This window comes from Delphinapterus leucas, chromosome 9 (genome assembly GCF_059928025.1).
Source record: "Delphinapterus leucas isolate spDelLeu-1000000601 "Yukka" chromosome 9, BTC_Dleu_Yukka2, whole genome shotgun sequence".
Taxonomy (NCBI): Eukaryota; Metazoa; Chordata; class Mammalia; order Artiodactyla; family Monodontidae; genus Delphinapterus; species Delphinapterus leucas.
The window spans coordinates 22,547,422-22,563,103 of record NC_143137.1 but is presented as its reverse complement, the minus strand read 5'-3'; the positions used below and the strand labels follow the sequence as shown (position 1 = coordinate 22,563,103).

At 43.4% G+C, this 15,682-nt stretch overlaps 1 protein-coding gene across 4 annotated transcripts in view; it reads right to left on the bottom strand.

The window, feature by feature from the left end:
- Positions 1–541: 541 nt before the first annotated feature.
- The window catches only part of UBE2H (ubiquitin conjugating enzyme E2 H), a 101,388-nt gene continuing 86,247 nt past the window's right edge, over positions 542–15,682 (bottom strand). For 2 of the 4 annotated variants that reach the window (XM_022581207.3, XM_089917402.1), the window contains 2 exons: positions 11,986–12,114; positions 2,789–7,090 (listed from right to left, as the gene is read on the bottom strand). In XM_022581207.3, coding sequence (XP_022436915.1) covers positions 6,966–7,090; positions 11,986–12,114 — 254 coding nt within the window. In that variant the 3' untranslated portion in view covers positions 2,789–6,965. Of the gene's footprint in view, positions 2,003–2,788; positions 7,091–11,985; positions 12,115–15,682 lie in introns of those variants that run through there. The other 2 variants (XM_089917401.1, XM_089917400.1) reach the window with 2 other exon arrangements.

Here is a 15,682-nt window from a genome sequence, read left to right as displayed (position 1 = left end):
CGAACCCGTGTCCCCTGCATCGGCAGGTGGACTCTCAACCACTGCGCCACCAGGGAAGCCCGAAGAGCATCTTTTAAACGCTTTGTTCCACACTTTTACATGCACGTTAGTAGACTGTGGCAGGCATCTGATCCACTGTTTATAGAGCTGGAGAGAACAGAACTTAGGCTGAAGCTTCTCAAAGGGAGCTGCTAGCTCTGTGCTGGCTGATTTAGGTGGTAGGAGCCAAGGGAAGGGGAGCTGAGAGAGACCTGAAGGCCAAACTCTACCGGCTGTCCAGCAGCCCCCTCCCAGGTTAATTGTCAATGATGGGGCAGCCAGAAGGGCCAAGTTTGCCTTTTAGGGAGCCCAGGTCTGTTCCTGCCACCCCCGTCATTTGACACCAGAAGCCAAGTTTGAGCCCCAAATAGCTCTGAGGAGCCCTGAGGAGCCCTGGCCCTTTTTCAAAATTAAACATCCTTCATTATAGACATATATGCGTCTACCCCGCCCCCCCCCCAACACACACACACACACAAAGTGAGAGGGGAAACGCCCCTGTGTCTTTTACCTTCAAACATTAAATCCCTAGTAAGGGTAACTCTGCAGTTCTAAGAAGTTCTGGGTGCACAAACCCTACCATGTGAGGCACTGGAGAGCAAGGTTGGCCCAAGGCAGACTGTCCCAGGTTCACTCGGGCATCTGAGTCCCTGAGAAACCTGTGGGCTCTGCATAAGCAAAGCTGCTCAGTCTGCCAGGTGGCCCCCAGGCCTCCGCAGGTCCACGGATTGTGGGAGCCAAACAAATCCTCTTTGCCCTCGTTCTAGGTAGGGAGCAGAAAACACCAGGGCCCAGTGTCATAGAAATTTATTCCCTGGGGTAGAGAGCAGCCTTCAGAGATAAGAAGAGCTTAAAGTAAGTAAAAGTTCTGGGGCTCTGAGCCCATAACTTTCTGTTCCAGGACAATATGTTTCAGAAACCCTGCATCCCCCTTCTCAGGAAAGGGGCAGTGCCTCAGGCAGGCGGTGGAGAGCCACCTGCTGCTTGGGAAGCAGCTGGACTGAGGCTGAGAGGTAAGAGTGATGCTGGGAGAAATTACTGGTGGGGGAGGGACCCAAGCCCCACTGGATGCACTGAGATTCCTCATGGAATGTTTTTTTTTAAAATGAATTTATTTATTTATTTATGGCTTTGTTGGGTCTTCATTGCTGCTCACAGGCTTTCTCCAGTTGCGGCGAGCGGGGGCTACTCTTCGTTGCGGTGCGCGGGCGTCTCATTGCTGTGGCTCCTCTTGTTGCAGAGCACAGACTCTAGGCGCACAGGCTTCAGTAGTTGTGGTGCTCAGGCTCAGTAGTTGTGGTGCACGGGCTTAGTTGCTCCGCAGCATGTGGGATCTTCTCGGAACAGGGCTCGAATCCGTGTCCTCTGCATTGGCAGGTGGATTCCCAACCACTGCGCCACCAGGGAAGTCCCCCTCATGGGGTTTTTAAAAGCAGCTGCCTGCGTGAGATCAATAGGATGACTGTTCATGTGACCCATAGATCTAATTCTTTCAGCTGGAAAATGGGTGCTCTAAATTCCCAAAGCTCTTTGGGTCCTAAAACTCTAACCTCTGGTCTTGAAACCTTGGTGTTTTTCAGGTTGATATAATATCCTCTCTCAGGATACTGAGTCCTATGGTATGGTTTCATTTCAGAGCCTGTATGGAGTTCTGAGTCACAAAGTGTCAGTCAGAACCTACTAGTTTAGGGACCACATGTTAGAGATGAACCTGAGGCCCACAGAGCTCAAGGCCGCACAGCTGGTTATCAGAAGAGATGGCACCAGGACTCACAGCACTGGTTCCGTCCTTTGGTCCACTGTGACCATGGCTGAGGAGTTAGTGAAACCAACAGCAAAGCCTTCTGTTGACTGTTTCGCTTCTGAGCACTGGAGGCAGCCAGGGGCGCTTGAGATGTCTGTTGGCAGGATTCCTGGGTGGCCTTATCCTCTCTGGTAGATACAAAGCTGTGCCTACAGTCAACTACATCGGGATGCAGTGAGGAAAAAAAGGAGTGTGGGGGAAATGAATAAGGAGAAGAAAACAGTGGAAGAGAGTTGGGGGAATGAGGGCATGTGACCAAAGGACAACTTTTCCCTTTGTCTAAAGGGTCTTCTAACTAAATCCAGCAAAAGTAAATAGACTAATGAGGCAACATCGCCACCTGGTGGCAGATGAGGACATATGCTTTTAGAAAGGAACTGAAATGTTGGGCTAATGCAGTGATCAGCTTCAGAAGCAACACCCACGGCTTTCCCCCTTCCTTGTTGAGGCAGACCAGCCCCAGCAGGAAGCTGTACTGTCTGTGAACTCCAGACCAAGTGGGTACGCTTTGCTCAGCATTAGTTAACAGGGTCTAGAGGTTTGGGCTGAACGGCAACACAGGAGCCATACCTGTTGATCCACATGGGGGTAGGCGGGGTCCTCCAGGCTACAGGACTTCACAGAACAGATGGCTTTTCAAGGCTCTGGTAGAGAAGCCTCAGAGCCAGCCCTGTTTATAGCCAGCAGTCACCTGCCGCTCCAGGCATAGGGGTAGGGCTCTTGTAGGCAGGGCCTCTCAGTTACTACTGCCTACATATGACAATCCCTTCCCAAACTAACCCAGTCACCTGCCTCGTAAGAGAGTCTCAGTTTAAAAAAAAAAAAAAAAAAAAAAAGCAAGCCATCGTCTGCTGCTCAGAGGAGCCGGATGAGTAGGGAGGGTGTTCTAAAATATCGGGCTTAGTAATCATGGGGGCTATTATCTTATTGATCAAGGTCCAGCCATTTGCCAAGGTATATACACATTTTATTTAAAAAAGTTTACAGTTTTCATTATACACAACTATTAAGAGGTTATAGTCAGAGGAGGCATTTGTCCTGTTGACAGAAGTGCCCACTAGATCATCACAATGCAAGGTAAAAGGTGGAAGGGAGGAGAGGGGGCAAGGAAAAAAATAAGTGATAAAAAGCTTAGATTTCAATTAAGGGCTGGTAAGTCCCTTTTATCTCTTCAAGTATCACACAATATGTACCAAATACAATCAGTAAATAATGGCCATTTCTTCCCAAGCCCACAGCCAAGATGAATATTTGCTGAATTAAGAGTCCTGGCCCTTCCTCAGGTGAGTGGAGAAACTGCATACCTGAGGGTTTACTCTCCCTTCCCCCCAAGGGGCCTCCACTCCATTCAGTCCCTAATGGAATCACCAAGGTGTTCAGTGGCCAGAGAAAATATGAACATGGATTCAGAAGTCCAAAGAAATGCAGGTCTTTGAGCTCAATCAGAAATGATTTCAGTCAACAAGGCTGTGAACCCAGTCAGGAAGTTGGTGAGATGAATAAAACTCTTAACTTCTGTTAATGGCTTTCACTTTTCTAATTGAGTCCCTAGAACACAGAAGGGTCACATGCCATTTAAAGTCAAACACTAGTTCCCAGAAAGTTGGTATCTAACAACTTCACCACGGGGCTAGCAGAGGATCTGTCTTTCATGATTCTCAGCCATCCCAATAGGAGACCTAATAAAAAGCAAGTGTCAGGCCAAGGCCAACTAGGGCTTCAGGGAGCCTTGTGAGGGAAAAAATTCCTTCGAGGGGAGACACTCTTCTGGAGCTTAGATCAGCCAGTTGGCAATTAGAACAGCTTTTGGAGTGGAAGAAAAACGTTAGGTACTGGAGAGATATATGGCAACTTCTGATAATTATCTCACTAGTATAAAACGCTGGTTGAAACTGCACAGCAACCTCAAGGAGCGCGATACGACTGAAGACAAAAGAGCAAACACGCCAGTGTCTAGGTTGGCTACCTTAAAACGCAACCCACGAGGCCCCGGTGCTGGGGCGGCTGGAGGGTAGCGGATTGCAGGCTGCTGTGGTGCAGCCATCTTGCTTGTTGGTGTTTGGCAAGAGCTGGAGCTCAGTCATTTGAACAGGGGCAAAGAATGGCTTGCGCAGGTAAACCACAAGGCAGGATTTCAAAAATGATGGGTACTAAAGAAGGGAAGGGAAGGGAAGGGAAACTGCCAGAAGCAGCTCTGACCTACCACCACCACCTTTAAAAGCAATAATGTGCAGCCTTTCTGAGGGGCTCTGAATGCTTCTCTGAGTGTTATGATGGGACAACGTGGAAAAAGCTTTTGGTGTCATACCACCCCCTGCTCCAGACTCACTCTACCAACTACTACTGGGGGCCCAGAGTCCTCAGAATCACAGCCAGGCCCTCTTCCAGCTTCCTCTCCTACTCCTACCTCTCCCAGGCACAGGGAAGGGACGAAAAGTTAGTGTAAGAAGGGATACTGTTCAACATATCAAAAGTCAATTTCCAAGTGGAGAGGAAAAGCTCCACACAGAGCCAAAAACATGCATGGGATCAAGGTTAGTGCCCCAAAAGGATAGACTTGCACAGAATGAGAGGGTACAGTGTGATCTGGGCAGCAATTTCCAGGAGCTTCCAGTGCTAGCAGAGAAGCCTAGTTACACCTTCATCACACAGACTTGGATGGGCGCGCACACACATGCATACACACTGTAGCCATACTCAGATCTGCTTCTTAACCCCTGCAACCTCCAACAAATCTTCATTTGGAAATTCTGCACCAACAGATTCCTAGTGCTGGAGTTCTCGATCACAGGCAAGCTGATGTCTTTTGGTTAGAGAAACATGGATTTAGTCAGGGAGCAGAGCTGTGGCACTGCTCACATACCATCCCTAAACTTGGTTCTACTAGCTTTTGTTTTTGTTTTTTGACAAGATTAAAAGCAATTATTATCTGGACATTATTTTCTTTGAAAGGTAATTAGAACACTATTGTTTATACAATATTGAAAAAATACAGTTTTTTATTGTTTGAACTCAAATCACCACCCAGCACTTTAAGCCTACCCTAAGTCGCACCTACAAATAACGGTTATAGCACAAGCAAACTGCTAATTCAGCAGGTAAGCAAGTTAGACAGTGCCAGCAGAGACCCTCCCTCCCCCAAAGTAATGAGAAGACAACGTGCTAGATAAGAGTTAAAGTACTCCATTACATGTTAAATAGTTAATACTACCCTTCCAACAAGCCACAAATGCTAGATAGATAACTCAGTACGGTTAACTAACCACAGCCCTACATAACTGCACTTTTAATTTTTTTTTTAAAAAGAAAACCTTTTGCTTCATGCCCGTAATTAACATAAAATAAGTAAATTCTTTGTTTTTTATTTAGGAAAATAATCATGCTAAAAACAAGTTGTACTTTATATAGATTTTCAAAGAAAAGATTGTGCTTTTTGAATAAAAAAGATAGGGTATCTTCAATCTCATTGACTCAAATTTTGTGGAATATAGCACTTATAAACTAAAAACACACAGAGAGAAGGATTAAATTATCCCAGTAGGACATTCAAAAATCATCTTGAGAAGATTTCAGGATTGGCTAATTTTGCTACTGTCCTACTGGTTGTGTCAACCACCCCCCACCCCCCTCCACCAGCTAATGTCTGAAGTTCTCCAAATTCAGCAGGCAACACTCAGATCTGAAAGAAACTCTGCCAGCAACCTGGACATATGGTTAGCTGAGTAAACATTTGATTAGCAGGCATTTAAACTGATTTCCTCTTAACACATACAGGAGAGAAAATTCTCTTCCTTCAAAACCTGTTCTACATCGTATTTCTGAATCCTTTCCTCCTATTCAGTCTCACTCTGAAAAAAAAAAAAAAAAAAGCTGTTTGTTTTTCCCATGTAGAGTCACTTTGGGTACAAGAACCTTTATTTGTTCCAATTATTACTCATTTTAAATTTAGAATGTGAGTTGGGTCTAAAATACCTATTTCCCACTCCCACGAGCAGACGATGATCAGGCTGCTGCCAAAAGCAGCAGCAGAAGGGAAAACAAAATCAAAACCTGAATGAGAGTACCCAGGAGTCACAGCCACCAGAAGGGTCTTCTTCCCAAGTCTAATGGTCCACTGAGTGGCTGTCCAAGGAGGAGGCCATCTCTTGGTAGGTGAAGATTAAATTTGCAACCTAAGCACAATGCACACACACCGAAAAGAAAAGAAAAAAAAAAAAACCAAACCCCACAACCATCCTCAAATATAAAGCTCTGAGTCCAGGGTAGCAGTCTCACAGTGGCCAACAACAGGATGAGGATGTGACTCTGCACATGTTGGATGAGACATCTTCCCAGTCACTTTTCTCCTCCTGTCCTGTCCTCTCAAAAAACAGGTCTGGATTACAAATTCTACCCCCAAGAAAAAGAATCAGATTCAGAAAACATTTCCAAAAGGTTCTCCAAAGCAAAACACTTGTGGCTGCAGGGCCTGGTAGCGAGAAGGGCAGGAATCTACATATAAAAATGTACTTAAAATCCAAGTCAAAAAAATTGTTTTAAGTTTCAATACTCCAATTAGCTCCCTGTTTTATACTGTTACTCCACAGAAATGGGGCCACCTAGGATGCACAGGAAGAAGCAGCTCTGATTCTGACATGGCTGGCTCTAAATGCTCCCAAGCAGGGCTTTTCCTCCCCAATTTCTTCCTTTCCAGTTTGAAAAAGTACTATTCTATCTTCACATCCAAGAGCTGGTTGGTTTGGTTTGTTTCTTTGGAACCATCAATAAAAGAAGCAACTTTTTCCTGTTATTTTTACTCATGTCTATCTATCAGAGCGGCTGTTTCTTTTGACAGTTCAGTAGCACACAGGCTGACTTGGCTAAATGGACTTATGAATGCATGCATTCGGACCGCATATTGCTACCAAAATGGAATGTGGGAATATGCTATGCACCTCAGGTTGAGAAATGACCAAGAAATCAAGATCTAAAGGGTGATATATAATATATATATATCAATGCTATTATTCATAAAAACCTTGTTTAGTAATAAAAAAAATTGCTTTGTTTAAATATGAATATTATAGTCTGCTTCTCATGGTTAGGAAATAATAGTCTTTCTGAAAAGCAGGTGCTTTTTCTACTACAACTCCATATCCTGGGCCTCATCTTCCGAAAAGTCAGACATAGAACTCTCCGATGAGCTGTCTCCGGTGCCCTCTTCCTGTTCTTTCAGTGCCTCCTCTGTTGCATATTTCTGGATGTACTCTGCACAGGGGGTTGGGATAAAGAAAACACAAGGATAGTGAGCAGGCAGGCATGTGCTTCAGCGATCCCAAAGCTGGCAAGTCCCAGGGAGGTTCAAGCTTTCCCTATTCGGTTTGGGAAGTAGGGAACAGACAATGACAAAGATGACAGTTATTATAGTCACTAAAGCTAAGGGGAAAATTGTGCAGGGAGGTGTCTTTGGAGTTTATGCATTTCACCCCCTTAGTAAGAGAGGCAAATCTGAACACTTGATTTGCAGGGGAACAGACACACTGCACCGCCATGCTAGATCTTCTTTGGGCCATTACCTCCCACGTGGATGTGTACAAGACACTGACCACCCTGGGCCTCGCCTGCAAGGCTCAGGAAGGTCGGCAGACGTCCAGGACAGTGTCTGGGGTTAACCAGGCCCCAGTTTTCCAGCCAGGGCACTCTCACTCTCTCCTTGTTGCCTACTGACAAGGCTGCACTCCTCCAAACTTGACGGACTGGGGAAATGTAAACCTCACATTTTCTTTTACTTTCTATGTTAATAAAACTATTCACCCCCCAGATAGAACAAGACTAGTTATGATTCCATAGTAACTTATAAGGAAATCCTCCATCATTTTTAGATTTGCAGTTATATAATTACAGTCAGCCCAAATCTATTATTTTAGAAATAGATTTTAGTCTGAACAGATCCTGCCTGTCAGGTTTTTGAAGCAGCTGGTGAAGACAGTCTCTCAATCTGCTCAGGAATGAGCTGCTACCTGGGGACCCAGCTAGCCTGAGTGACTGTACCACCCATTAATTTATTTACCTGAAGGTTTATGATGCTATAGCCTAGGCTGTATCTGCTAGCTGAAAAAAATGCTAAGAATTGCTGAATACACAATTAAACGTTTTCCTAAAACTCTAGGTGCAGATGGTTTTTCAAGTAAGTAGCCTACACACAATATGAAACGACAGGTCAGAATCCTATCCAGAAAAACACATCCTCACGTCCGAATGCTTTGTTTTTCCTCCTATGGAGTTGCAGGGACTAGAAGAGAAGGTATATGGGCCAAGTCTGAATGATGCAGTGCAGGGCCAGCTAAGATTATTTTCTATATTTTCAAAGGGCTGTTAAAAAGGAAGAAAGAAAGAAAGAATGAGTATGTGACAGAGACCATATGTGGCCAAATCTGGGCCTTTACAGAAAAAGTTTGCAGGCTTCTGACTTACACCCCTGCAGATTGATTGGAGCAAAATTTTATGCTGAGATAATGAGATTTCAAAAGCCCCTGGCTAGGTAGGAACTTGCCTTCATTTTTTTGAGAGTGAGAGAAATGTTTACTAAAGTCTCAGAAATTGTATTTTTATTCTCTATTGGGTTGGCTACTTTTTCTTCCTTTGTAGAAAGAAGTTGCTGCACTTTGGCACTGCTCTTGGACACTGTAAATTGATACTATCAGCCTTCTTCAGTATATTCAAGGAGACCAATGTGTATTAAGTGCTTACTGGGACAAGGCCTTTCAGGAGATAGAAAAATGAAGAGCAAGGTCACTAATGAGCAGGAAACACAGACAAAGATAAAGGCAGTTAGGGGGTTAAGTGCCATCAATGGGAAGCAGGAGGAAGGGACTGTGGCCCCTGAGAGCCAGGAAGGCAGTGTCTGCACTGACCCTTGAAGCAGCTCTGGCAGCTGCAGCATAGGAGACACCACTCCAGGGGAAAGGCATAGACAGCCTCGCCAAAGCACAGGGGAGAAGGAAGTGGCTGGGATATTAAAACACATTAGGAGAGAACTACATTTGTTGTCTTTCTTTTAAAAAATCTGAAGCAAGTAAGGCAAAATGTACAGGTTTTGCTACAGTTGGATAGTGGGTATGTAGTTAAGTCACTCTGTTTTTCTGTATGGTTGAAAACTCTCCCTGAAGAACTAAGGAAGCAGATACAGTTGGGTATCTGAAATTCATCCAATTTGTGTGTTACATATTGATACATTTAGAGGAGTAAAGGCAAAGATGTAGATCACACACAGTAACAGAGAGCCCTGAATGGCAGGCTAAGATGCCACTCAGGGAAGGTTTTTGAGAAGTGACATATCTTTAGACAGCTCCAACGGTGCCCCATCCTACAGACGGTCCAATATTTTCTTTTTCTTTTTTTTTTTTTTTTTGCGGTACGCGGGCCTCTCACTGTTGTGGCCTCTCCCGTTGCGGAGCACAGGCTCCGGACACTCAGGCTCAGCGGCCATGGCTCACGGGCCCAGCCGCTCCGTGGCATGTGGGATCTCCCCGGACCAGGGCACGAACCCGTGTGCCCTGCATCGGCAGGCGGACTCTCAACCACTGCGCCACCAGGGAAGCCCAGACAGTCCAATAATTTACAAGATAAAATAGCACCAACTAAATATGAATCATGATCACGGTAAGAAAGGTTACATACACTGACCTCAGATGTCAGGCGTGGAAACTGACTACCTGGAGGGGATTATCTAAAGCGGTAAGGGGTGAATTAGCTCCCTAACGGGTGGGGGAGGGAAAGAGGGGCCGAAGGACCCAAATCTTATGAGAATGATCACGTTTAGGAATGGAATGAGAAAAGTTTTCAGAAAGGTAAGGGGTAAAATACCAAAGCTGCAGAGAGGAAAATGGGTCATGAGAAAAATCCAAATGATTAAGAAGAGAGGAGGACTTTCCTGGTGGTACAGTCGTTAAGAATCCTCCTGCCGATGCAGGGGACACAGGTTCGAGCCCTGGTCCGGGAAGATCCCACATGCTGCGGAGCAACTAAGCCCCTGCGCCACAACTACTGAGCCTGCGCTCTAGAGCCTGTGAGCCACAACTACTGAGCCCGCACGCCTAGAACCCGTGCTCCGCAACAGGAGAAGCCCCTGCTCGCCGCAACTAGAGAAAGCCTGCATACAGCAGTGAAAACCCAATGCAGCCACAGAAAAAAAAGAGGAGAGAGGAGGAGAAACAAACAGCAGGACTCCTAAAGGAGTCCACAGAAACAGATAAAGGCTTCTGACATGGGGATACCTTTGAGTATGGGGGTGGTGGGTAACCAGGAGGAGAAGGAAGACCAACAGTGCTAGGAGGAAGGATAAATGGAGAACAAGATCATGTTGGTGGGGGGACTGGGTCCGAGAAATAAGATCTCTTATTTCCTGTAGGAAGAAACAAAGAAAAGATTGGCGGGGGCGGGGGGGGGCAGATATATATAAAGGTAGGAAGCTGGGGTGAGCTCAGGTCTGATAGTCATGATCTTCTCAGATTACTAAGGAAGTGATAGCCAACACTAATGTTTCAGAAATCTAGAGCCCCCTAAGCTAGAGCTTGCTGTTCAAAGATAAAAACGTAGGTTAGGTTCCTTTTGTAATGGGGACTATAACAGATATGTACTAAAACAGGAATAGTGTTAAATAGAGGCATAATGAATACAAGAGCTATAGAAATATGCTCTGCACAGAGATATCTGTGGGTTGCAGACACTGTTAAGTGATTCTTATGTCAGAGTAAGACAGTCTCATAACAGAATTTTATCTGGTTAAAAATGAAATACATGCTTTCTTGAATTATGTTTCTTTGGCTATGTCTGGTTACATAAATTAGATATTAATTTGCAAAGCACCTGAGACCTAAGTAAGTTAATTAGAGTAGATTTATTTTTACTTTATCTCAACAAAAAGTACCAAACAATACCCTAAGAGACCAGGGAAGAATGAGAAGGTGAAGAAAAGGAAAAACTACTGTTCAACAAATAGGCCCAGATGCTCCCATCCTGTCTCATACTTTCATATTTAAGAGTGAAGACCTATGCATTCTGGCCTCTCATAAATTATTTCTACTGCCATCTCCTGCAAATGTACTCAGAGGGGCTATACACTTTGCAGAAGCTCATGTTCTGAGCTGCTGTGCAGATGAACGAGTCAAGCTAAAAATTGGGTAAATACCAATGCCTGCCATTTGTTAAGAAGAGTAGGCCTATTTTCATGGACTTTGAACTCCTCTCCTTTCTGGTGGAACTTTATGTATCTAGACTTTCACTATGAAAGTTCTCAAACATACACAGAGGTAAAAGGACAACGTGGTGAATGCTGGTAACCTTGTGTGTAGCTTTAGCTGTTCTTTCACAACCACATTTTCATTTTAATGAAATTCGTGTCCCATTAGCCTGTAAACTGAGAATGGGAAAAACAGAATCCTAAATCTTAAAGGATGAGCTAACTAGTGCTACTAACCATTTGCACATTTCTAAACTTTAATAGCACATTTTAAGTTTTAATAGAAAAATCCGTAGCACCAGGGCACTGGGGCCAGGTATCTGCAGTAGAAATGTGCCTTAGATGTAAACTTCCCAAAATGTAAGCAAATCAGTATAGGACCAAGAAAAGAAGCCAGTTGGGTAATTTTTATTCAACAGGTAAAATGATATAATAAAACAAAGTCTAAAGATGAATTTGGTAATTATTTCCCAACTCCCAAAGTTAACTGCTGTCCTGAAGGGCCAGGATGATTCCATTTATAAACCAATATGAGACTATGCCTTTCAATTAATACTTTACTCTCCAGTCCAATTTTCTAATTTTCTAAGACAAGAGGAAGCAAATGAAAGCAAAGGTTCTTTCATATAGGGGGTCACAGGGATTTCTGGCAGGGTTATGTCTACTTACCACCCAACTAATAAGTCACCCATTTCCTCATCTTTCCTTTTTTGCTTTCTCTCTCTTCTTTCTTGCTGAAACCTCCAGCTTTCTAAAGGTGTCTCTGACCCTTGAACCTACAGAGGCTAGTGAGCTCTGCTCCGGCCCACAACTGTCTCTTTTTAGGCCTGAGAAAAATTACGAGTAACTAAGAAGGGCTTTTAATGATCAAAACCTAACAGACTTAAGTTCTTCTGTCTCCAGGCTAAGCTATTTGCCTTACCTTTAATTTTCTGCTTGTATTCTTCTGGTCGATGGAGGTACATAGCTGCAGCGTCACCGTTGAGAGGATCTATGGGGTTGGGATAGGCCAACAACTGGGGCAGGAAGGACTCAAATATATTGGTAAGATCTGAAAAACAAGCAAGAAATATATCATGCACGGAACAAGCAAGTTCACCTAAAATTCACTTGAATTCAGTAGTCAACGTATTTAACTACACTGATATTTTTTCATAAAACAGTGGTCCATCACATGTGACTTATATATTCCTTTCAATACCAATTTTTAAATTTAATTTTAATTTGAAGAACCAGGTACACTTGGTATTCTCTTTGAAAGGCAACTGTCCCAATTCGAATTCACTCCACTCTGTAAACTGAGATTTTAGAAATACTACATGGTTTATTAAAACTTGTACCCCAATACTGTACAGCACTCTACATTCTTACAAAGCAAGCAGTTAATTTCTTAACATCGCCATTTTCTACAGCTTTGAAAATCCCCACTCTGAAAGTATTCAAGCACCAGATCTTAAAAGAACTGAATACAATTATATAAGCCTTGACATTTAATTCAATTCTCCTAACTTCTAATGGAGGTAAATATAACCAGTTTTTCAATTATTCTAGGTAATGAGGGTAGGAACCTATATGAACCACTTAAAATCATAAACAATCATAAGACAGATAAGTACCAATTTACTGCTTTTATTAATAATCATTTTAATAAACATTAACAACTCCCTTCTTACTAGATTCAGCACAAGGTGTTGGGTGTACATCTACATACACAGCAAAAACAACAAAAACCCTGCAGTTACCTAGTGTTTTATAAAGGAAGTAGGGCTTGAAAACCTGTAAAATAAACCACACATCCACATAACTTCAGAGATGCTCTAACTTCCATTCTATTTGCTGCTCAGTTAGCAGACAGTGAACTGTGGAACCTTAGCGCTTCCATCTCTCTGCCCACTCTAGTTACTCATCACGTTTTATAAAAAACATTTCTGTTTCAAGAGGGAATGCTAAAGTATAGTAGCATAGAAACTACTCTTCAATTTATTCTGCTTTTTAATGGATTTTGTTTTAGAGTGAGCGCTCTCATGCAGTATTGTAAGTGAATGTTTTGTCAAGCCATGTCACTTTAGATTAATGATTCTCAGCCAGGGGTGATGTTGCTTCCCAGCGGCCACTTGGCAATGTGTAGAGAAATTTCTGGTTGTCACAACCGGGTGGGGGAAGGTGCAGGGGTGCCACTAGCATCTACTGGACAGAGGCCAGGGATGCTGCTAAACATCCTACAATACAATGCACAGGATAGCCCTTCACAACAAATAATTATCTGGGACCAAAATGTCAATAGTGCTGAGGTTGAGAAAACCTGGTCTAGATAAAAGGGGTCAGCAAACTTTTTCGTAAAGGGCCAGAGTAAATACTAGTTTAGGCTTGGTGGGCCACATTTGGTCTGTCACAGCTACTCAACATTCAGCCCTGCCACTAGCACAGAAGCAGCCATAGATAATAGATAAACAGATGGGTGTGGCTGTGTTCCAATAAAACTATATACAAAATCAGGCAGCCAACGTTTGCTGACCTCTGCTCTAGAAAATCCTATGAGAAGCAGATCATCCTTGTCACTATAAGGTAAAAAAACTGAGCAGTCAAAAAAAACCTAGAGCTGCACTATTCAATAGAACTTTCTGCAATGATGATAATGATCTGTATCTGCTACCAATATGGTAGCCATGTGGCGACTGAGCACGTGAAATATAGCTGGTTTGACTGTGAGGACTAAATCTTTCATCTTTAATTCTAATTAATTTAAATTTAAATAACTACATGTGGCTAGTAGATCCCATATTGGACCACTCAGGTCTACAGAGTGATATATGGACTGTGCTGGCTGTACTTCATGACAGCCAGCACAGTCCTATCCTCATGCACCAGAGACTAACACAGAGCAGGTTTACCTTCAACCCCAAGTTAGGGACTTGGTATTACTGATAAGGCCAACTTTCCAAAGAACCACATTAAAGTAAAATTCCCACGTACCAGGAAACAAATGCAGAGATCCTTAATCAAAAAAGCAAAACAAAAATGATCTTCCAACATAACCCCAACCATCTGTAGCAGGATTTTCACTGCTGTTTTACATATATATATTTTAAAGGAAGCAACATGTTTAACAAACCAATAACTATTCATGGTACAAAATCATTGAAACTATTTGTAAAGGCTAAGGGACAGAGAAAAATGCTTATGTTCTAATGCTGAATAGAGAAAGTCTGTAAAATATTATGTTCTCTAGAATTACAATGAGGTACACAGTATGATGCATAAAAATATTTTAAAAGTTATGCATAAGAATATTTTAAAAGTTATGTTGGACTTCCCTGGTGCTCCAGTGGTAAAGAATCTGCCTTCCAATGCAGGGAACACAGGTTCAATCCCTGGTCAGGGAACTAAGATCCCACATCCCGTGGGGCAACTAAGCCCGTGCATTGCAACTATCGAGCTTGAATGCCTCAACGAGAGAGCCCGTGTGCTGCAAACTACAGAGCCCATGTGCTCTGGAGCCCACATGCCATAACTAGAGAGAGAAAACCCGCAGGCCACAACTAGAGAGAAGCTCAAGTGCCACAACGAAGAGACCACGCACTGTAATGAAGGATCTCACAGGTCTCAATGAAGATCCTGTGTGTGCCCCAGCTAAGACCTGACATAGTCAAAAAAAAAAAAAAAAAAAAGGAAAATAATAAAAAATTAAAAGTAAATAAAAATTAAAAAAAAGTTATGTCAAAGCAAAAGGCTTGTATTTTCACACTTCAAATGACACTTTACGTTTTTTGTCTTTAAAAATAGCATTTGCATATAAATGTGTCCTTTCTACTTTTGCATATGTTTGAAACATTTAATAAAACATGGAAAGTCTGAAAAAACTTTTCCTCTTTATCCTTAAGTGGGTGGGTTATCAAGGCAATGGTAGAAAATGCTAAAAGGTAAGCAAATTAAGAAGAAAAAACAAGGGGTGTGAACCCCAAGTTTTACAAACTGAACATGATCCCAAAGCAGAGTTACAGTAACACTAATAATAGTAATAGTAATGGCAGCAAGAGTTTACACTTACACAGCCCTTACTACAAGCCAGACCCTGTAAACACTTTACATACACACTCTTTTTATTTTATTTTTTTTCCGGTACGCGGGCCTCTCCCGTTGCGGAGCACAGGCTCCAGACGCGCAGGCCCAGCGGCCATGGCTCACGGGCCCAGCCGCTCTGCAGCACATGGGATCCTCCTGGACCGGGGCACAAACCCGCGCCCACTGCATCGGCAGGCGGACTCCCAACCACTGCGCCACCAGGGAAGCCCCTATATACACTCTTAATTTCACTACAGCCAATGAGGTAGGTACCATTACTATCTCCATTTTGCATATGGGGAAAATGAGGCACAGAGAGGTTAGGTAACTTGTCCAAGGGGCTGGGTTTCAAACCTGGGCTTATGCACTACACTGCTTCTGTTAGTGGATAAAAGGAACACTGTCTCAACCATGATGGCAAAAGCTCCCCACATCTCTGCATCAAACTGTATACCCTCAGAAATGGCCACCCTCCTCCCCAAAGTTTTTCTTTCTCACATGTTCAAGGCCAACAGGATGGTCTCTAAGCAGAGAATGTTCAGGAGTAAACTGGGGGC